Source organism: Myripristis murdjan, chromosome 9, assembly GCF_902150065.1.
Source record: "Myripristis murdjan chromosome 9, fMyrMur1.1, whole genome shotgun sequence".
NCBI lineage: Eukaryota > Metazoa > Chordata > Actinopteri > Holocentriformes > Holocentridae > Myripristis > Myripristis murdjan.
Window position 1 is genome coordinate 14336141 of NC_043988.1, and position 22451 is coordinate 14358591.

General features: G+C 42.6%; 1 protein-coding gene across 4 annotated transcripts in view; it reads left to right on the forward strand.

The window, feature by feature from the left end:
- mctp1a (multiple C2 domains, transmembrane 1a) overlaps window positions 1-22451 on the forward strand; it is a 181992-nt gene that overhangs the window by 106061 nt on the left and 53480 nt on the right. For all 4 annotated transcript variants that reach the window (XM_030060841.1, XM_030060842.1, XM_030060839.1 and 1 more), the window contains 9 exons: window positions 573-715; window positions 887-966; window positions 2083-2194; window positions 3958-3996; window positions 7420-7584; window positions 8942-9072; window positions 9356-9542; window positions 16398-16491; window positions 21909-22011. In XM_030060841.1, the coding sequence (XP_029916701.1) occupies window positions 573-715; window positions 887-966; window positions 2083-2194; window positions 3958-3996; window positions 7420-7584; window positions 8942-9072; window positions 9356-9542; window positions 16398-16491; window positions 21909-22011 (1054 nt within the window). The remainder of the gene's footprint in view (window positions 1-572; window positions 716-886; window positions 967-2082; window positions 2195-3957; window positions 3997-7419; window positions 7585-8941; window positions 9073-9355; window positions 9543-16397; window positions 16492-21908; window positions 22012-22451) is intronic.

The window sequence follows — 22451 nt, forward strand, 5'->3', positions numbered from 1 at the left end:
CTCTGAAAGAGTGTTTATGCATTTTGTTTATGTTTATATTTATATTATAAACATAAACATAACAGGTTGTATTATGTATCATAAGATAGTTTTGTCAATGCACAGTTTGTTCTGCACATTTTTGGACACGGCATCATTTGTTCAAATGCTCCTTCTTGGGATCCTCAAATCAGATGTGTTTGACTCTGTAATTATTTTATCACCATTTTCAAATGATGGATTTCTCAATTTGCAACCACACTCTCTAAGTGCTCAATATGGATAATATGGACTAATGCTGGCATGCATTTTTTGTTGCTTAAAACTATCTTGTCTCTCAGGATCTCTACAAACACACTGAGTCTGGTTACACAAACTGAGAAGGACTGAGTTTGTGTAATCAGACTCAGTGGATGGAGAGATGTATAGACAGATTGAGAGTGAGATAGACAGACAGATAGATTTACCCCACAGTGACAGGAGAAGCTACAGGGACATTATATATAATGTGAGCTGCTGCAGGTAATTGGAGCTGAAATTCCCCCTTATCCTGGAATTTACGGTGTTTGTCTGTGTTTGTTTTCTCTCCCCAGGGACCAGCGACCCGTATGTGAAGTTTAAAATTGCAGGGAAGGAGGTCTTCAGGAGTAAGACCATCCATAAGAACCTCAACCCAGTGTGGGATGAGAGAGTCAGCCTACTCGTAGAGACCCTGAGGGAGCCGCTGTACGTCAAGGTAGGGCAGATGAATGTCCGATCTGTTACAAGCTGCTGTTTCTTTTTGGATGAGCGCAAAGTCAGGAATCTTTTTATTTCCTTGTTTGTTCAAGTCCATTTGTTTTGATAATTAAATAACATCAGTGATGTTCAGGATCCTCTGTTGACAGTTGTTGTCTTGTGTCTCTAGGTTTTTGACTATGACTTTGGCCTTCAGGATGACTTTATGGGCTCAGCTTACCTCTACCTGGAGTCACTGGAGCACCAGAGGTCTCTTTGTTTCTTTGACTTCTCCCTTTACTTCTGCTCCTCACCCCTTTCCTTCCTTTTCTTACTTTTTTCCTTGAATGCCCTCCTTATAAATTTTCACTTTCCTTCATTTTTAATGAATATCCTACCTGTGGTTGTTGTCTCTATCTGTACTTGATGCCATCATTCACCCTTGGTCCAGAATTACCTAATACCTCCCTCTAGTGGTGGTCTCTGGTAATTCACCACAAACCTGATGAGGCAGAGCAACATATTATTAAATTTTGATTGTACAGAGAAAATGTATGAGGAGAAAATTATTACCCCAAGTCCATCATTTAGCATACCTGAAAGATGGATGATACCATCTTTTGAATTTTTATCATTTTGTTATTTAAGCATTTAATTTACCTACGTCTCTTTTGTGCTATCAATCACTTTGAAAGAGTGTGTGTGTGACACTTAATCTCAAATTGTGATTACACATATCTCATTTTGAAACAAAACCCCTTGGTTTGTTTAATATTAATTGACAATGACTGATGTGTTCACTTAATGCATTTGTTTACCTATTACAGGTGTGTGAAATATGGATGTTTCAGATGCATTTCTGTTTTTCCAAACACCTGATACTGTCTTTTCCCAAAATCTTTTACTATGAAAATGATTTGGATAAATGCATGTAGTTTTCTTATACAAACATCGCACAAAAAGTAAGGAAATTTGTGTTTGGCAGATTATTTCTTTGGTGTAACAATGCTTCTTGGCAATAAATATTATACCGTTGGAAAGCCTGTTTATTATTTATTTGGCAAATTTTTCATGGGCGCAACCCACATACTCAGCTCTGCTGCTCATCCCACAAATGCATGTTCCTTACAAATGTGGCACCGTTTAAAAGGGAAATAAACAGGCTTTCCAACGGTACAAGATTTATTGCCAAGAAGCATTGTTACAACAAAGAAATAATCTACCAAACACAAATTTCCTTACTTTTTGTGCAGTGTTTATAAGCTATGGAATGACTGTACTGAATGGGAATGGCTTGATGGGAACTGAGTAGTGTTTGTGTAATGTCCACCTGTGCTCAGAGTAATGCTGGGCATGTGAATGGCTTTTGACCTCCCCCCCTTTTAGGACCCTAGATGTGACCCTGGACCTGAAGGATCCACAGTACCCCGACCATAACCTGGGCACCTTGGAGCTAGCCGTCACTCTGTCACCCAAGGAGGGAGACTTCAGGGAAGCTGTAAGGAGACTAAACACACTCAGATTATTCATCCATCATGTCACTCTGCCCAAACACAACAACTCTCATGCTCTTTTTCCGCTCTCTGTCTATACTTTCCTTCACTTTCTTTCTTGTCTCATCCCACATCCGTGACATGTACTTTAAGATTAATAACATAAGAATGAAGCAAAGCAGCTCTGTAGAATTCATTTGACAATCCTGTCTCCTCAAAATTACATCCTCATACAGCTAAACTGCATTCTCCATTATGTTTCAAGGGGGATGTATATTGTTGCAGATTCTATTTCTTGGTAAAAAGAATGTTTGTAAGCACTTAGTCTGAAGTCTGTTAGTAGAAGGCAGGTGGGGTGACATTTGGGTCAAACAACAGCCTTTTACCCAGGTGACCTGAGTTCAGTTCTCGCACAAAGAGACCATGGTGTTCAGGTTTTGTGCCTCATTTTTTGTGCCTAAATTTAACCTTTTCCTAAGTGGTTATGGTGCCTAAACCTAACCATGTAACACTGAAATGCTATAAAACCTAGAAAGAAAGTGTATGTCAGAAATAAACAAATTTAAGCCAGAAAGAATGATAGGAAAGAAGCAAACATAATCCGTGACAAAAAACATTTCTCCCTAAACATAACTAGGAATGCAGTTTGGTTGTATGGGAACACAGTTTTTAGGAGACTGTGTTGTAGTTGCATATCATGGAACTGACAGTACTGAGACAGAAGCAGTGAACTTAGTGCTGTATATCAGTTTTTTAGCTGAAGTGTAGGCATAAATGTCCTTAGTGGTAAGTCTCACAAAGTTTAGCAACAGTGTTATTCTGGTTCAAACTCCTGGGTCACCAAACATCCAGAGACAATTGCAGATCGGCCTATGTTCAACTGGAATGGACCGGCTTCATTCATGCTCAGATATTGGAAACTCCTCAACTCAGCAAACACATATGCATATACACAAGTGTAATTAATATGTTGTGTGGAAGAAAAAGAAAGAGTACCCATTCCGTGTTCAAAGAGCGTCGGATTCTATCTCTCCTAATTATGTTGGCTTGTTCCTCTGCGGACGTGCTCGATGTTTCATAGTTGCATTCATTTCTGTTCAATTATTTGTTTGGTTAATTGGACCCCTGCATGCTCGATCCGGAACAAGGCAGAGTCATAGGGGAAATATTTTATTCCTTTTGATCTGATGTCTTAATTCTGCTGCTTATTTAGTACTACAGTTCAGAGAGTCCACATTTGACAGAACAAATAAACTCTATTTAGGTTAAGCATCACTTTGGATCTCTCCAACTGTAGAGAAAATTAGTACAAGGTTACACCAGTGCATTTTGGATGACGCTCTCTGTTGCCATCTACCGGCACACGGAGGAATGTAGAACTTCAGCATTTAAATTCAATTAAACTGTTAATTGTGTGGTTTTACAAATAACTACACCAGGTGACACTGACAGTATTTTTATATAGGATGTCCCATAATTTGTTTTGCACAGTGTGTATCTTAGTGTGTGTGTGTACACAAATGCTGCATAACACTTTATGAGAAATAGGAGCGCTTTTTATATGTGTTGCTTACTTTAGTTGCATGAATTGCCCGATCCCCCACCCCACCCTCACCCTTCACCCCCTGTGTCCTCCTTTCCCTTGCACCCATCCAGGCTGACCCCTCAACCTCACACACCTCCTGCCCCTCTCTTAACCTCTGACCATGCAGCTCTGAGGGGGCGACAGTAGGGGGGGCGCTCTGTAACCGCTTTGTCTCATTCACAGACCATGCTTTTGAGAAGGAACTGGAAGCGATCTAGTAAGGTAAACTAAAATAGCATGTAACTCTCCTTCCCAAAACCTCTGACTGTACTGTAACCCCCACAACCGATCGCACTGTCCTTCACCTCTCCTGCACTCTTCACTGGTGTCCTTGGTACATGGATGGAGTCTTACACCCGGTCCTCTCCCCTCCACCCTCCTCCCTCTCCCACTCCCTCCCGCCTCAGTATTATCACTTATTCTTTCCGTTCTTCAGTTCTCCTTCTCACTGTCATCAGCTTATTTTCCACAAGCTGCAAATACCAGCAGAACATTTGAGGAAAAAAAAAAAGTCCTAAGGGATTATGGTGACATAAAGTAAATTCTGTGAGCTGTGTGTACAGCTCTGAAGGCAACCTGTAAATCATGTGAGCACCAAGGATGGAAGTAACACATTTCAGTTACTTGTTACTCTGACTGAGGTACATTTTGGCATGATTGTACTTTTATCTCAGTTTCTACCGTTTGAATCACATCTATCACTGAAATTTGCAGATTGCCCTTAAGCATCGCATCAGCAATGGAAACTGGACTGTTGTAAATTGGCCAAATGTAAAAGGCCAAAGAAAAAGAGAAAGAGAGGAATTATGCTTTATTTGCATTGTTTTCTTTTCTTTTCTTTTCCAATTGCAAGCATCTTTTGTAAAGATTTTGCAAAAAGTAACCCAAAAAAGCAATACATTTTATTCTGAATACATTTAAAATTAGCTACTTTTTAATTTTGCTCATGTGTGTTACACCTGTACTTTTACTTCTGCTTAAGTAAGACTTAAGCAACATATCAGTACTTCTAAGTGAGTGGGATATTTTGGTGCTTTTTCCACCACAGTGTATTGCAGTTCCTAGGTGAGAAAATGAAGCATTTTATTTTATGCTTTTTTGTTTGTTTTGTTTTGTTTTGTTTTGTTTTGTTTTGAGGGGGTTGGTGAGACAGAGAATCCCGTGTGTTAACTGCTGATTGGTTCCCTCTCTTGGCTCCCTTCACCCCAAGTTGAAATTTCTGCTGTTGATCCGTTCCCATTCTTTTGCGTTCCCATCTTGGCTTGCATAAGAAACTGTTACCTCCGGTTTCATTTCTGTGATTCCTCTTGGCTGCCCAACTGCTGGTCGAGGTTCTGCAGCTTCTCACTGGCTCATGCATGTGGCATATATATGTTTAGTAGCTGAATGACTGTTTTTAGTATCACAAGTTTTTGTTTTATACATCACTTCATTTACCTACACTATAGTGTTCCCTCAGAATTTCATTTTGTACAAACTTTGGTATCGGTTTGCGTTTTGTTTTGTTTTTTTTCTTCCCAGTTTGGGAAGAAGTAAACAGAGACAAGGAGACAGGGAGCTTGATATCCAGGGACGATGTGAAACCAATGTCTCACTTTTCAGTGGCTCTGCCAAGTCAGACTTCGGGGCACTTCAGGCACTGTCTCCCATAAGTTACAGTAAAAACTTTGATATCCTCTGAGAGACACAGAAACACATTTAAAGTGTGCATGGTTGGAGCAGGCCAGACGTCCTGCTGTATCGTGCTTCCCCAAAACCGAGCCTTTGAAGCCTCCAAACTGGGCCACTGCGCCTGTGACTCGGGGATAAGCTCGAGCGCTAACTAACTAGTTACTGTGCTACCCCACCAAAAAAGAGCTGCTGCTCCTGGGCCCCTCTTTGCCTCCCTGCCTCCTTGCTTGACTGCATACTTGGTTATTTTTGTACAGCTATTTCTCTTTAATCAAGCATCTATGAGAGCTGAACCCACTGCAGCAGATGCAAGCTATACACAAACTAGCTTGAGATAATAATTATGAGTCAGAGGCATTTTAAATCTGGAGCTTTCTAAGTTCACCACCGGGCAAAGTGCTTGTCTTTGCACTTTCGATAATTCTCTTCCTCCAAAGGGCTGTCTTCTAACAGAAGTTGAACTATGAACAGTTTTGCATTAGCTCCTAAATTAACCGTTATTATCTGTTAAAGGACTTCCGGCCTCAGAAAATGTCTTTGTATGATCTTTCCCCTGCTGTGCCTTGGCAGAGGGATGTGGATTCCTAATCCAAATAGCCCACGGTTTCCTGTAAGAAGCAATATGTAGCAACAAAACAAGGAGACCTTACAATTGGGATTGTGCCTGAGTAGGACATAACAACGACCTCTCACTATTAGCATACAGTGTGTTAGCAGCAAGTGAACAGGAGAAATGAGAGAAGTGGGAGTAGCTGGATGGGTGGTTGGCTGTATTGTGGGGGAGCCATTCGCATTGTTTAATGTCTGGAGAATGGAAATTAAGAGGCTCCGTCTCCAGATCAAAGGCCTGCGCTTGTGAGGCAGGGTTTGTTCAGAGTTTAATGAAATTCACCCGCAAAACAAAAGCTATGCTAATAAATTCTCCCTAACGAGGAAGGAGGAGAGAGAGAGGGAGAGCGGGAGAGAAAGAGGGGTGTATTTGTTTGACAAATAAATACCCTGCTCTTTGTTTTAGTGAAGGAGACTGACATGACTCAAAGCGAGGTTAAATAGGCCTGTAAGTGGTTAGAAAACTGGAGAAAAGAAAAAAAAATCCCTCCAACTATTCAGAATCATCAATCTGAGTTTGTTCTACTGTCAGCACACAGCTCAAAGTATAGGGTTGCCATTATACTGTGTGACATTTCTGTGGTTTGCAGGTACTGTATAGGACGGCCTAAATACACTTACCTTAAACAGACAAAGAGATTTATTATTTGCAGATTATAAAAATTGCCATGAGATTGGTCGTGTAGGAACTGGTCCAATGCATTCAGTCTCTTGCGCAGTGAGTAATTTCCTCTGAAGTGGATTTTCAGTAGATATGCCATTGTGCAGGGATAGAGAGAGGTTACATGCTCTTCATTTTTCCACCAAAGAAATGAAATTTTGCTGCTGAGCGAGGGTGTCATCTGAGTGATGCCCCTTACAAATCACTCACGATTGTAGGTTTGCTCTTATTATATATCGGGGAATCTCTGTGTAGAAATAATGTAATGCTCCAGCATGTCAGGTGAGCTCAGACCTCAGGGGCAAATTCTGTTGAAATGTCTTGTTCTGTGTTTGACTGTGGTTGTGCATCTCTGCCTCCTCGTCTGTGTTGTCTCGATGTGCTGTGGTATACCATCTTGTTTTTTTTTAATGTTTTTTTCTTTTTTGACAGAGTATACATGCAGTAGAGATCTCAAGTAGGAATTAACTGATGTTTGTGTGTGTGTGTGTGTGTGTGTGTGTGTGTGTGTGTGTGTGTGTGTGTGTGCGTGCGTGCGTGCGTGTGTTTGTACGTGCCAACATTTATGCAAATGCATATATGCATGTGAGCTTGTGTGTGCAAACGTTTCTGTGAATGTGTGTATGCGTGTGTGCATGTCTATCTGTGTGTGTGTGTATGTGTATGTGTGTGTGTGTGTGTGTGTGTGTGTGTGTGTGCTGCAGTACCAGAGCATGCGTCTGTCAGATGTGCACAGGAAAGCCCAGCTGTGGCGAGGCATCGTCAGCATCAGTCTGATAGAGGGTCGTGACCTGCAGCCCATGGACACCAACGGCCTCAGTGACCCCTACGTCAAGTTCCGCATGGGACATCAGAAATACAAGAGCAAGGTAAACACTGCTGGAGGGGAATATTTCCTTTGTTTACCTCCGGTTACCTGCATGTAACACTGAACAAGGAAGCTTTGTTGATCAGCTGTGACCACATGAAGGAGGGGAGCCTCACTATGGCGAGACTTTGTCATTGCTACTATTCAACAGATAGTGCAACTGTCAAAGGATTACTCCAATGCTTTGGGCAAAATACTCCTTTTCCGACTTTCTCAGAGAGAGACAGGATGTTCAATAGCATTTTCACCTCTGTATGTCTAGTGGTTCGGTTCCTATGGCTTAGGGATAGGGCATTTTGTGTTAGCTTAGCATAAAGACTTGAAATCTGTGGGAGTCGTTAGCCTTGCTCCGACAAAGTGTAAATAATAATAAGAATAAACCTTACAGTAACTCCAAAGTTGTCTCATTTACACTTTGGGACTTAAAAAAAAAAAAAAAAAAAAACAAGAGTTGTTCTAGAAGTTAGATGGGAAATGTAACGGCTAAACACATTTATTCCTCTGTCTCTCGCAGCGACCTGGTCACCACTGAAGGTGTAGGAAGAATTAACTCTTTCTTAAATGACTATTTTTTTAAATTACAAAATGTGTACTTTAAATAATAAGCTATGGAGTTGCCTTATGGTTTGTTTTTTCACTTTGACGGAGCTAGGCTAATGACTCCCTTAGACGTAAAGTCTCTATGCTAAGCTAACATGAAATGCTACCCATAGGAGCTGAACCACTGGACATACAAATGTCTCAATGTGGGTAAGCTGGGAAAAGGCTATTTTGCCCAAGTTGTTGAAGCATTCCTTTAATTCAGAGCTTTAAAAGTATATATTACTCTTGAAAATTAATTATATACTTAGCTTCAAATTATCTTTGGAAGCTATGCTTACATGAATGTCGCTCGATATAAAGGCAACAAGGACTACTCCTGCATGAGGAAAAGGAGCTGCTCCCTCAAGGTCACTGTTCCTCGAATAAAATAGCTCTCGCTTGAGTATGAGCCACCTTAGGCAGCAGCCGCCCCAGCAGTGCCGCTGAAAAAAAAAAAAAAAAACCTTTGGAAATCCATCCCTCATTTCTTTTCTTTTCTTGCTTTTCTCATTGTTTAATTGCCTTTACTTATAGCTGGAAGATGTCACGGTGCACATTCCTTTGCACATTTTGATAGAGAAAATAAATGCCGCCTTCCAGCTGAATAGTGATATGCAGGAACGGTTAATTACTTCTGATTCACACAGGCACCTGTCATGTGAACCTGATGGTCTATGCACCACTTGTGAGTGGTATATGATGGGCTGTTTACTGTGCATCCTCCATGTGTGACACAAATAACCATCAGCGCTGCATCTCCTGTGTTGCCCTCTCAGACAATATCCAAAACACTTAATCCCCAGTGGAGGGAGCAGTTTGATTTCCACCTGTATGAGGAGCAGGGAGGCTACATAGACATTACAGTCTGGGACAAAGACGCTGGCAAGAAGGACGACTTCATGGGAAGGTATGGGGAGACGTCTCTCTTTCTGTGTGTATATATGTGGAATAACTTTCTCTCCACCAGTGTTTGCCACACCCCTAGGTCTATATTTTGCTCAAATATTACCTCGCCACATTCACAAGCATTACAGTAACTTTCTGTTTGAATCATTTGCTCCATATTTTGCTTCATCTATCACAGACTTTGTCTACCTTACAACATTTGAAAATAAAAAAAAATAAATAAGTACAATAATGTCAGATCCAGCCGCCATAAATTCACATGTATGTGCTTGTGTGTGCTCCAGGTGTATGATAGACCTGTCCATGCTCAGCAGAGAACACACACACAAGCTTGAATTGCCACTGGAGGAAGGCGAGGGCGTGCTGGTGCTGCTGGTGACGCTCACCGCGTCCGCCGCCGTCTCCATCTCAGACCTGTCCGTCAACGTGCTGGACGACCCACACGAGAGGCACCAGATCATGCAGAGATATGTGAGTTCTTAGATTTGTTGTGTGTGTGGTTTCAGATCGTGGGATGGGATGATGGGACGTTTTGGCCCCCCTGCAGCCTTATAAGTACCATATTAGGTCAAATCAATAAAGAGGGTAAAAGAGGCTAACGCACAAAGACACACTAACAAGTGTAATTAAGTCCCCTAAATCCTTCATGGTGTGCTTGAAATCCATTTTTACGCATGGGCTTGACTCTTTTTCTTTCCTCCTTGCTCCAATCCATTCTCACACACGCAGCTACAGTCGAACAGATTCCATACACAAGTCAGCTGAATTGTATGAAGCCGTCCAATCTACCTTGATACTGCGGCTTCTTCCCCGGAGTGATGGCTGCGCTATTTGTGTCAACATGTCCAAGTCGCAAAGACAAAGAAAACTGTTGTCTCCACTGTTTATGTGTCATGAGTCAGCCTGACACGTCAAACAACAGCTCTCACTCACACATTTATCATCAGACTTCTCATTGTTATAAAGTCACAATTTATTCACATTTCATGAAGAATCTCACTTATTCATCGGGAGGAATCTCTCTCTTTTTTATTTTCTTTCTTTCTTTTTTCTTTTTTTTTTTTTTTTCACGAGCGAATGTGTCGAGGCTTGACAGAGAATCCGCCAAGCTGCGGCGGCGAGGTTTGAAGTAAGAAGGAGAGGGGAAGCAGAGGAGTGGGTGAGGTGGGAGATGAGAAGGCTCAGACAGGGAGAGAAGGAACAGAGGGGTGGAGGTCAAGAAAGAAGAAGAGAGATGACGAGACTCTTACAGGGTCTGTTGAGATGAGCTGTTTGGATTAAGCGCTTGGAAAGGATGTTGGATTCACAGCTCGCTTTTGTTTCTGTCACTGTGATTCATGCCGGCAGTATCGGGTGGTATTTGTACCAGCGTCCTACAGTGATTTGTGGGCATTTATGATTAATGCGTGTGTGTGTGTGTGTGTGTGTGTGCTCATTTTATTTGTGTTTTTTTTTAAATGCCCGGCCAGTTGTCATTGAGTTGAGTGTATTTGTGTGAGTGTATGTCTGTTATGAGAGAAAGCGAGCCCTAAGGCCTCCTTCTGTTCCTGAGGCCCTCCAAACAACACAATAGCTTCAGCCTGTCCTTTTGTCTTAGCCTAGTTAACCCTTCGCTCCCTGTCACTCTCAGCACAAAGACGCGCTCACTCACACACGCACGCACACACTCACAGTGGATTTCATTCGCTGACAGCCTTGGCACGGGATGTTTCTCCGCACATCAACAGCATGTCTTGCGGTGTTGTTACTCAATGCTGGGGCAAAGGATTTCCAAAACAGTTTGCCTGGAGCTGCAGCTTACATTACAGCCCGACATTTAATCACTCAATACAAGTTTTCACTTTTGTGACACTTGATTTGCCTATAAATGTGACTTGGATCATATTTTCTCCTCTAAAAACCAACATGCATGTGTATGTGTAGTGGCATGATGTCTGTATGTGTGGATATATGTGTGTATACTCATCCGTTCGCATGCTGTAGATGTGTGTGTGTGTGAGTGAGAATCAGTGTGAATGCAAGTTGTGCTCTAATTTGAGTTTACAGTGCCTCCCAGCTGGCACATATGCGTGTGTGTTTTGATGTGTGTGTAAGCACCAGCGGAGAGGCTCCACAGGCCGAACATGGGTGCCGCGACCTACATAACCACGGCGCTGCCTTATTGGCTAGCCACGGGAGGTCGGCCACTCTGCTGCGCGCTGCAGTGGCGACCCAAGATCAGAGGGGGGAGCTCTAGGACCGAGACACGCACACACGCTGGGCTCCCTCCTCGCAGTCACAAAACGAAGATGGGGAGTGTGAGTGCATCTGTGTGTGTGTGCATGTGTGTTTGCGTGTGTGCGTAATAGGGGGCGAGAGGTAAAGGGTGAGGGTTGCGCCGGGAAGGGTAGGCGTGTAAAATGGAAAGAAAAAGCTATTTCACCTCTCTCACAACTGGCGCAGACCCCGTTTTTCTGCTCGGCTGAAGGCTAGACATTTTCCTTCGCTCGCCTCCCTCTTTTCCTGCTTCCTCCTCTCTCCCTCGCTCCCCGTCTCTGTCCCTCTCCCTCAGCTGCCTCGCCTCTTTGTCTGTCGCCGCTCTGGCCCTCCTGTTAGATGGAGGGACGCAGAGATAGAGGGTGGGGAGTGAGCAGATGGAGGGGTACAGTGAGGTCGGTTTGAAGACTTGAATGGTCTCTACCTATTAACATATTCCTTTTCCCCAGACTGGCCGTCTTTCAGTTGGAGAATTTAATAAAGTTGTACCTTATCAAAGACCACCGATAAGACCAAGTACCGCCACTAATACATTACAGTGCTCCTCAAAGCCCACTAATCTGCCCAATGTGTGCGTGTGTGCGTGTGTGTGTGTGTGTGTGTGTGTGTGGGCTTACATTATTATTATTGGGCACATTTTTTACTGACTGGTATTATCAGCATGAAATCAGCTGTCCAGCACAAGCCTGTACAAAGAACCCTCTACTGCTAATCACACACACACACACACACACACACACACACACACACTCAGACTCATATACATGCACGCCCAAACAGCACCTACCCCCATCAGCTAACTAATAAATGCTCTTAAAGGAGGGGGTTGGCAGGGCATTACAAGTACCACACTGTCATCATCACAGCTCTGAAGAGCAGATGCCTCCACCTTGGAGGACGAGGAAGAGAAGACAATTGAAAATCCTCTGCTTGTTCCAGCTTGCAGCAACTAGAAGCCCACCCTGCTCATCATTAACACACACACACACACACACATGCATGCACACACATACATCATACATATCAAATTACCTTCAGCCGGTGGGGTGGAAGGCAGATAGTGGGGGTGTGGGGTTTCGATATTGTGACACACATTCATGTTGTGCAAGCATACACACACATTTTAATAATCTGCATCTGTATGAAGATGTTACCCATTTAAATCCCAGTCCCGTCCCTCTTGTTACTCTCTCTCTCTCTCTCTCTCTCTTTCTCTCTCTCTCTCACACACACACACACACACACACACACACATCAGACCTTGTGTGGTCACAGTGAGGTCACTCTGTTGTATTCAGCAGGTGTTTCTTCCTCATCCTAATCTTGTGGCCATTGAAGAAAAGCGATAATAGACACCTTAATGCTGTGATCTGATGCTAGCCTGAGCTCATTACAGTCTTTCTCATTTTAGCATTGCTGTATTATGATAGCTTTTCGTGTGTGTGTGTGTGTGTGTGTGTGTGTGTGTGTGTGTGTGTGTGTGTGTGTGTGTGCGCGCGCGCACGCGCCTGTGTGAGACTGTGTGTCAGGTGTGCATGCGCTCGTGTATGCTTGCATGTGCAGCATGACTTTCTCTTCCAAACTACTTTGAATTCAGGTGAAGTCAGAGCCATATGCAACACAGTGCAATGCACTCACTTAGTGACAACTGTCTTAGATGTACTATTGCTCAGCGTAACCTTTCCTTCATCCCTAATTACTGCTCCCATTGAGGGAGAAAGAGAGAGAGAGAGAGAGAAAGGGAGAGAGAGAGGGAGAGAGAGAGAGAAGGGAGATTTATGCATTATGATGGCAAAGGAGCATGCACACTAATGGCTCTTAATGGGCCTGGGGTGGCCACAAGATGGGTGGGTGAGAGAGGGAGGACGTGGTGACCTCTTCTCAAGTGGTGCCACTTCACCACCTACCCCCATGCACACACACACACACACACACACACACACTCACACACACACACACATGCACACCTATAGTGCACTTGCCTCCCACTCTGCTGCTCTCCTCTAAGGTGAGGAGAAGGAACACACACACTGGGCAAAGAGTGAGATGAAGCGATGGGATAAAGTGTGGCAGGGGCAGATGACACAGCTAGAGTGGGAGATCGATAAGCATGGATGGGAAGAGTGAGAGAGAGAGAGAGAGAGACAGACCGACAGAAAGAAGGGAAGAATGAGAGAGAGATACTCGGACAGGGATTTTGAGACGATGAAAAGTAACATTTGGAGTTTGGAGAAGGAAGAAGCTGTACGCATTGCTTTGTATTTGGGCATTTCACAGACTAATCTATAATGGAATGCCCATTGAACTGACTGTGCAGCTGTTAGGTGGATGATGTGTGTGCGCTCGCATGCACATGTTTGTGCGTGCATGTGTGTGTGAAATGTTATTTAGGTTTTTGATAAAAGGTGACGCGATGCAAAGATGACAGCGAGTCATAAGGCTATGCCAGCTCTGACATTCATTTACGTTTCTGTATCTGTATGAGTGTGTGTGTGTGTGTGTGTGTGTGTGTGTGTGTGTGTGTCTGTGGTATGTGACATTACCATTTTTTTATTTTTTTATTTTTTTTTTCAAATGACAGGCAAGGAAGAAGACGTCACAGTGACAAGCTGTCAATCACAGGGCGGGGGCTTGTCCTGTGAAAGCTAACTCCCTCCTTCCATTTTCCTCTCGTCCTCCTCTTCTCTCCTCTGTTCCTCCATCCTTGTCATCTCCTCCCTGTCCCCATCATCCTGCCTGCACGCTGCACACACACACACACACACGCACACACAGGCATCACCACCCCCATCGTTAACATTCCCAAACCCTACTAGAAAGGATGTGTTTGGAGACTTAAAGGTGGGGGTGGGTTGGTCTTTATTGCTCTCTTTTGCTGTTTATCTCTCTTGTGAGGATTTGAATCTCTGTGGATGGGTGTGTCCTGTCCTCCGCATCACTCGTAGGCGAGGCTAGACTCCATTTGTCGCCTCAGGGTGCCAGTGTGTTGGAAGGATGGATTGCAGGTGGAGGATGAGAACACGTCTCCCTGCATCAACACATTTACGGCTAAAAACGCCTTCTCCTCCGTACATCAGTGTACAAACATGAAAGACGAATCCGGGCATTTGTCGAACGCTTGCACACTAACTAGTTGGCCATTAGTTTCTCTTCCTCTGTCTCCTCCCTCGTGCCCTCTCTCTGACTCTGTCTCTTTCCCGCTCTGTCCCTCTGTCTCCCTCCTTCCTCGGCTGTTTCCCCAATAATCACAACAAGCAGCTGTATCTTCAGAGAAATCATGCCTTAAAATGGAGAGTTGCTTCTCTCTCTCTCTCTCTCTCTCTCCCTCTTTCGCACTCTTTCTCTCTCTCTCCCGCTCTCTTTCTTTCACACTCTCTCCCCTCTCATCTCCTTTAGAGAGCTTTTGGACAATGATATCGCTGGAAACAGGCAGAGTCTGACAGAGTTGGTAATAATGAATTAAGTCTGTAGCCTGGCCCTGACTCTGAAATTTAAATTATAATTACTCCTGTGGGGATGGAAGGGGTTATTGCCAGGGAGAGAGAAATAAATTGAAGTGAAGTGCATTTCCACTCTGCTTTTAAGACACGCCGACATGCTACTCAATTTGGCCTCAGTGTAGGTTTTCTATGCATGTGTTTATACTTGGGTGTGTGAGGGTGAACAAAAGCACGGGGCTGGTGCTTGTGTGTGTGTTTGTGTGCGTGTTTGTGCCCCGGCCTGTTGACCGGGCCCGTTGATCTCCACAGGTCCCCCTTTATTTGTCAGACTTGCTGACAAGTTTTGTGCCGGCCGTTATTTTTTCCTCTGACTATTAACACATTTTACACGTTTTCCCCCTGCATCTGATCACATGCTACACAATCACAGAACCTCGTGTGTGCATCTGTTAATGTGTCTTGGTGTGTGCCTGTGTGTGTGAGAGAGCCTGAGAGACTGAGGTTCTCTGTGTTAGAGCAAGCTTGTGTGTGTCCATTCTTGTTTTAGGTGTGTTTATCAGCGGCGCGGCGAGTGTTAGTGTGTCCTTTGCATGTTTTCTTCCTCTTTAGTTGAGTAATAATGTAAACTGGATAGTGTATGTGAAGGTCAGCGTGTGTGTTTTTGCCTCATAACTATAATATCACTGCCAGTCACGCTTCACTGGAAGTGTCTACTCTCCACAATATCTCTATTATCAGCCTAATACACACACACTCTCTCTCTGCCTCTCTCTCGTTCTATCTCTACCAAGCAAAAAAACAAACAAAAAAAAAAATGCCTACAGTTCAAGCAGCACACGTTAACCGGTAAACAACAGGCACAAAAACCTTTTTGACAGCACTAAGAAGACAGATATTTACTCAGCAGATGTATGAATGTGGCCAAATTTTTGCAAATCATGTATGCAGTTTTTGCTGTAGTTATCCACGTATTTTTATTCATAATCTTTTCATTTGTCATATAACGCATTACATAATTTTATACTAAAATGTGTCCAGATCATAATACATCAATGTAATTCTTTATAGTTTGTCTTTTATTTTATATTGTTCATATGTGACTTTTTTGGTCTCTGTGAGTTAAGTAAGCTGTTGCTACTTCTGCAAATTTCCAAAGTCTCATAAAGCTTCATTCTTGTTCCATGCTCTCACGTATTTTCACATCTAACATGTTGACATGTTTAGTATTGAAATTGCCTGTTATATCACTCCCGTTTGCTCTCTTTTCATCTGTGCTCTATTTTTCTTTGCTGTAACCTTTTACTATTTGCTGCTGCGACATCCCAACTTCTCCACAGAGATTGGTACAGCTTCATCTTATCTAAAGCACCAAGTTGAGAAACACTTCACACAGGAGAAAATAATTGTCTCGCAAAAGCAGCAGGCAAAAGTGAAATTTAATTTGGCCATTTATCCTCTGTCGGGCTCAACCATAAATGCCAGGAGCACATTTTCAAATAAGGGCCTGTTAAAGGACATATTCTACCCTTTTCTTTCTTAATGAAATGTCAGACTATTGACCTGCCTTGATCTTCAATGCTAATTTGCCGTCCTCTTTGACCTCTCACCCCTGTGCCTGTGACGTTTCCAGAGCCTGTGGAGGTCGTTGCACAACCTGAAAGATGTCGGTGTGGTGCAGGTAAAGGTCATCAGGGCTGAGGGGCTGATGGCAGCAGATGTCACAGGTAAGACAGTGACCCAAAGACCCAACAACAACAGCATAACCTGCACTGTCTTTATATACTCTCTGCACAGATAGTCACCTGGGAGTGGGGAGTTAAAATGACTTTTTTACTGTTCACTTATACATTCATGTACTTGGACTTAATATCACAAATTAGAGACAAATGAATAGATTGTCACCTTTCTATTATGATTATTTGTTGGGTTTGATGTTAATCAGTGTTACAGCAATGACTCCTGGGCTGGGCGATACAATAGGGTGATATCGATTAAATTTTGGATTTTCAAAATATTGTTATATAGCATAAAAGTTGTCTTCTTTTGGTTTGAAAAGCTGCATTACAATACAAATTTCTGATCATCTGTTATTTGCTTCTACCTGTTTGCTCATCATATCCACTAAAACCACTAATTCTACTAATGATGACTTGTGTGTAAATATCTTATTAAAGTACAGCCATTCATTCATATAATGTTTTCATAATTTCAATAGTGAGGTATTTGGTGTTTGAGATATCATGATATTTGATTTTGTCTGTATCGTGCAACCCTGCGTGTCACGTACATTATCACTAAGAAACATTAAAAAAATAAATAAATGGAGGAATGATTTATTGTTGACAAGTACGAGATGCTGTCACTGTTTCGTAGTAATTGCTGTTCGTAATTTGCTGTCAGAATGGGCGCTCCCCAAAAGCCAAATTGCACAGCTAATAGTTATCAATTCTTTGAGCTTAGTTGTGCTTTTAACAACTTTTGTTTTAGTTTTGCGTGTAGAAATTGAGCAATTTCCGCGACACATTTACCCCCGCCAACAATCCACCATAAATCTCGGCAAAGATAAAGTCAGGGAGTAATTTTGGTTTAAGGGATGGAAGTCGGCGAGAATCCTCAGAGAGAGTTAAAGTCTACTTTGTGCAGGACGCTAAATTTGTCTCTGCATTTTTAGAAGATACAGGCTGCTCATTTGAATAATAGAGGAAAAAGTACACATTTGAACCAACAAATCTCTCTCCCCTCCTCCTCTCTCCTCCCTCCTCCCTCCTCCCTCCCTCTCTCTCTCTCTCTCTTTCTCTCTCTTCCTTTGCCTGCTCTCTCTGAATCCTCCATTCTCCATTAATTCTTACTTTTAATTAGGTCTACAGTGGACAGGCCTAGTTTTTCACTCTGTATTATCTAGCAGGGAGAGAGAGGGAAATGTGTGCGTCTGTGTGTGTGTGTGTGTGTGTGTGTGTGTGTGTGTGTGTGTGTGTGTGTGTGTGTGTGTGTTTCTGACTGAATGCGTGTGAGTGTCTGGAGTTTGTCTTTCTCCATGTGAAGCAGCCCCGGTCCCATTAGCCGATACAGAGTGGAGCTGGTTGATTTGGGTTATTGCATGGAGCGACCGGAGCAGCCGGAGCGCACGGCTAATGGCTCACTGGCTCTTGTATTTCAGTCAGAGCAGAAATTTGCTCTGTGACCTCGTTGTAGAGCTCATCATTCAGTCTGAGCCGCGCAGCTTCTTCTAAAGAGTTAAAAGAGGAAAACTGCGGAGGAATCGCATTTGCTGTCTCTTTGCCTTTCATTTTTGCCTTTTTTGTCTCTGCTGGCTTGACATTGTCAAGGAGAGCATGTTTGATATCAGAATAGCATATTTAGAGTGGCGCTGATAGGTTTGAAATAATTGCCACGGGCTCAGTCACAGTTGAACAGTTATGTGGTGTGAAAGGAAGGTAGTTGTTCTTTCTGTCTCTCTTTCTTTATTTTCACAGAGACTGTTAAAAACGTACAGTTTTATAAAGCTTATTTACATTTGTAGTATTTGCTAACACAGCGCTAGAAATTATTTTTCAACAAATTTAACCCTGCAAAAATATGTCTATATACCCGGAATATCAGTACGCTAAATATACAGTACTGTATATCTATATGTGGAGACAGATGCACAGACAGGCAGATAATAGACAGGCAAAGGCTCTATTTCTAGATGGCTTATTCCTATTGTGAGCCTGACGCTCTCCCTCTCTCTGTCTCTGTGTGTGTGTGTGTGTGTGTGTGTGTGTGTGTGTGTGTGTGTGTGTGTGTGTGTGTGTGTCACTGGCAGAAACAATAGCCCTCTAAGAGCCACATAAGAGCCCTCACCACATGAACACCCCGTTTTAACAGCCCAGACCAAGAGAGGGTCAGCAGCAAGGTGAGAGAGAGACAGACAGACAGACAGAGAGAGGGAGAGGAGGTCAGCGTGAGAGAGAAAGAGTTCACCATCCCACTCCCATTCACACTGCCTGTCTCCTCCCTCTCTCTCTCTCTTTCTCTCTCTCTCTCCCCTCTCTGGCCATCTCTCTCCCTAATTGAAGTGTTTTTGTGGAGTAGCTCCTCTCCAGCCAGAGTAGGATAACTGAAAATAGTCTCTAAAACCAACAATCCCTTTTGTCTGGCAGCTCTTGTCCCTTTGAGTGGATGCCATACTGTTAGAACATTTCAACAGTAGCACACACACACACGCACACGTACACACACGCACGCACAAACACGCACACTTGCAGTAGCACCACAGCACGCGCAGGCTTCTTTCTCTTTTGGTTGATATCAAAACAAAGAGTGTTACATCAGAGCGAATTTACCACCGCTCGTCACTCGGAGGAAGGATGGAAGTTTCTTTTATTATAAGCAATGTCAAGGATGAAATTGAGTCACGTTTTAATGTTCGAGTCTTAATTAGTAGTGATGCTACAGAAATGCACAGACACCCCGTGAAACACCAAAACACACGCTCCAACCTCCAGCTCGTCGCCGGCTCTAAGCTTCTTGCGAGGCAATTACAGCCCAGTTCCCCCGACTATGTGCTGTATTCATCCTCCACACTTATCTCAGGGCACCCTGAAATGAGTTTGAGCCCGCTCCTCGCTGCGAACCCACCGCCGACGCTGCAGAGATGGGACCCAGAGGGGGGAGGAGCTTTGCTTGGACATTACCTGAATGATCGCTGAGTGGCGCTCAAACCTGAGCGTGTAATTGGTTAAGACAGCCGCCTCTGGTGCTGGCGGCCAATAAGGTGAAAGTTCATCACCGTTGACAACTGGCTCTCTGCGGCAACACCGCCTGCCATGTCATTAAAATACGGAATATTAGAGGGAATATGGTGGCGAGGGGGCTAGCGGTGGGGTGTGGTGGAAAAAAAAAAATGATTTCCATCTCTTAATTTGGGTGATTGCATTTGAATTTAATCGGAGCTGATTTGTGGGGACGGCGTTAGAATCGTCACACTGGGGAAGCTCGAGGATGATGTAAAATATTCACGACTGAGAAAAATTAATTAATAAGTGCTTCAAAAATATTTTCCTTTACTTGTTTACAGCTTTAAATCGCATTCATAACATCTCCAATGAGGAATTCGCAGTACAACACAATATGAAGCGGAGTAATTTACGTTGTCGACAAAACGTGTTTACAAAGATGCATCAGAAGGAAGGTCCTTTAATTTAGCATCTTCCATCTTCTGTAATATACCTTTTTTTTGTATTGTAGGAGTCACAGCTGTCAATATTCAGCCCAAACACTCTGCATCAATAGAGTGCCACAAACAGATATGAAAGGCAACACCTACGGCTCAGCATTGATCACGGTGACATTTACTTTGCTCACCCACTAAATGCCCTGCCCTTGTCACAACATTTGAAGAAAATCACACCAATCAATGACACTCACACACACCCTTGCCGTGACACACACACACACACGCAAACACACATGGGACTGTAGCAGAGCGACTTTGAATCCAAGTCCATCCTCGCGTATTGCACAACATTGGTATGTTTTGCTGTGTTAAAGCCACGTGCCGTGTTATTACTTTCAAATTCTCAGTGTTTTCCTTGGGAATTTGTGTGGGACATTTTTTTTTTCCCTTTTCAACTTTCTGACCCAGCCTTTTTAAGTGATAAAACTGAACAAACAGCACAACTGTTCCCAACAGTTTTAATAAAAAAAAATCATGATCAAAGCTAGCATTAACAGTTTTGTTGTTTTGAGTTCATTTTGAGGCGGCTGAAGGGAGGAGGGTTGGCAGGGATGGGGAGCTGGTCTCACTCCTTTCCGTGTACAAAGAAATTGAAATGTGAAACATTAGTAAACAAATAGAAAATATATAGGACATTACTGGTTTTGATTATTATAGTACAGTTTTCTATTCTCAGGAGGAGTAAATAACTCAGTGATTATCTCTTTTTTCCCCTCTCTCTCTCTTTCTCTTTTGCTCTCTTACCCAGTTACATAATCAGCCGTAACTTCTGAATCAAAAGTTTAGTTGGAATCAATTAGCATTAATAAATAGAATTCCTAATGAACTATATGTCCTGTTAATGCTTTGTAACAGCCAAAAGATCTTTAAATGTTGGACATATTTTAGCTTTTTTTTTTTTTTTTTTCTATTTTCAAGGTTGCATGCTAATCAAAAGATTACATATGAGGCTGTTGACCTTTTTGATTTTTAATTTTACAGATAAAGAGAAGACTCAGATGTGCATTATTGTAGTATTATTGCAGTTAAAATGGAATATTGTATACTAATGAAACTAGCATTTGCTGTAGGTGTTTAGAGCCAGATAAAGACAGCACCAGTTTCCCTGTTATTTAAATTTCAATTTTATTAGCCAATAGCCATGTACTGTAATTATTTATTTTTGCTGCCATCAATAACGCAGTGGAGAAAGGATGATGCAGAGATGTTTTCCCCCACCCTTCATTGATCATTTTCTCTTTGTGCTTTAGTTTTCTCCTCTCTTTTTTCTTGTTGTTTCCATGGCATTGTTATGCAGCTTTATCCATTTAACTTCTCTGTCTCACTGCTGCCTTGGAATAGCTAATCATGGAGCAGCCACGATTCTCACACCCCCTGCTTGACTCTCTTTATCTCCTGCACTGAACTTCTCTGGCCTTCAGATCCACACCGCCCTCCGTATTTTTCAGCGCCATCCATTCCCAAAGTCTTCTCTCTTTATTATTTTTTTTTTCCTCTCCCACCCCCTCTCTGTGACCGCCCAGGGCAGAGTTGTCCTATAGCTTATCTGCTAGTCGTCCAAGTCATGTTCCCAGGGTGTTGATAGAAACGGCTAGCAGCTGTAGCAGTGATATACTGTGGTATAATATAGGCTATAGCATCGGGGCTAAAATGAAGCATCATATTATTACGGTTCTGATAAGAGCGGGTTACTGGAGCTGTCATGTGGGTTAAAGCAAGGATGCTGTGCACTATCTTTCTTTATAATATGAGGAATTGGATATAGACAAAAGCTGCTGGGATTAGCTGAGTACCTTGTTTACCTTGGAACCTCAAGCCAACAGAGCCTTACAAAACAGTGCATTTATGTTTTTGATTCCACAAAAAAAAAAGGCCATTTGTTGCATGTGCTGTTATTTATTAATTTATTTTTGTGCTTGGCAGGTAAGAGCGACCCTTTTTGTGTGGTGGAGCTGAGTAACGATCGGCTGCAGACACACACTGTCTACAAAAACCTCAATCCAGAGTGGAACAAGGTCTTCACCTTGTGAGTGACTCGGATTTTCTCAGCACGTTTTTCTGCACGTGCAAATTGACACGCATGCAGTATATTCACACAGATGAAATGTTAAAATAAAAATACGATTCTATGTGGCTTTTTGTCTTTGTGGTAATTTAACAGCCACTCTATTTGGAAACAGGATTTTTAAAAATATGGTGTTTAATAAGATGCCGTGATTAACAGTGTTTATTTTCTTTTCAGTTTGCACTAATCTGTTTTCACCATTAGAATGAAAAAATATATTTACTGATTTAAAAAAAATAATAGCAAGAGATGCAAATTTTTTGATAGTTATAACACATAGCATATTCAGTCAATTTCAGTATAAGTGCTCATTTTGTTGTGTTTTTGAAAATTTTATGCGCACAGTAAAAATTTCAAAAAAGACATCTTAAATTAAAGGAGAACCATCTTTTGATAAAACT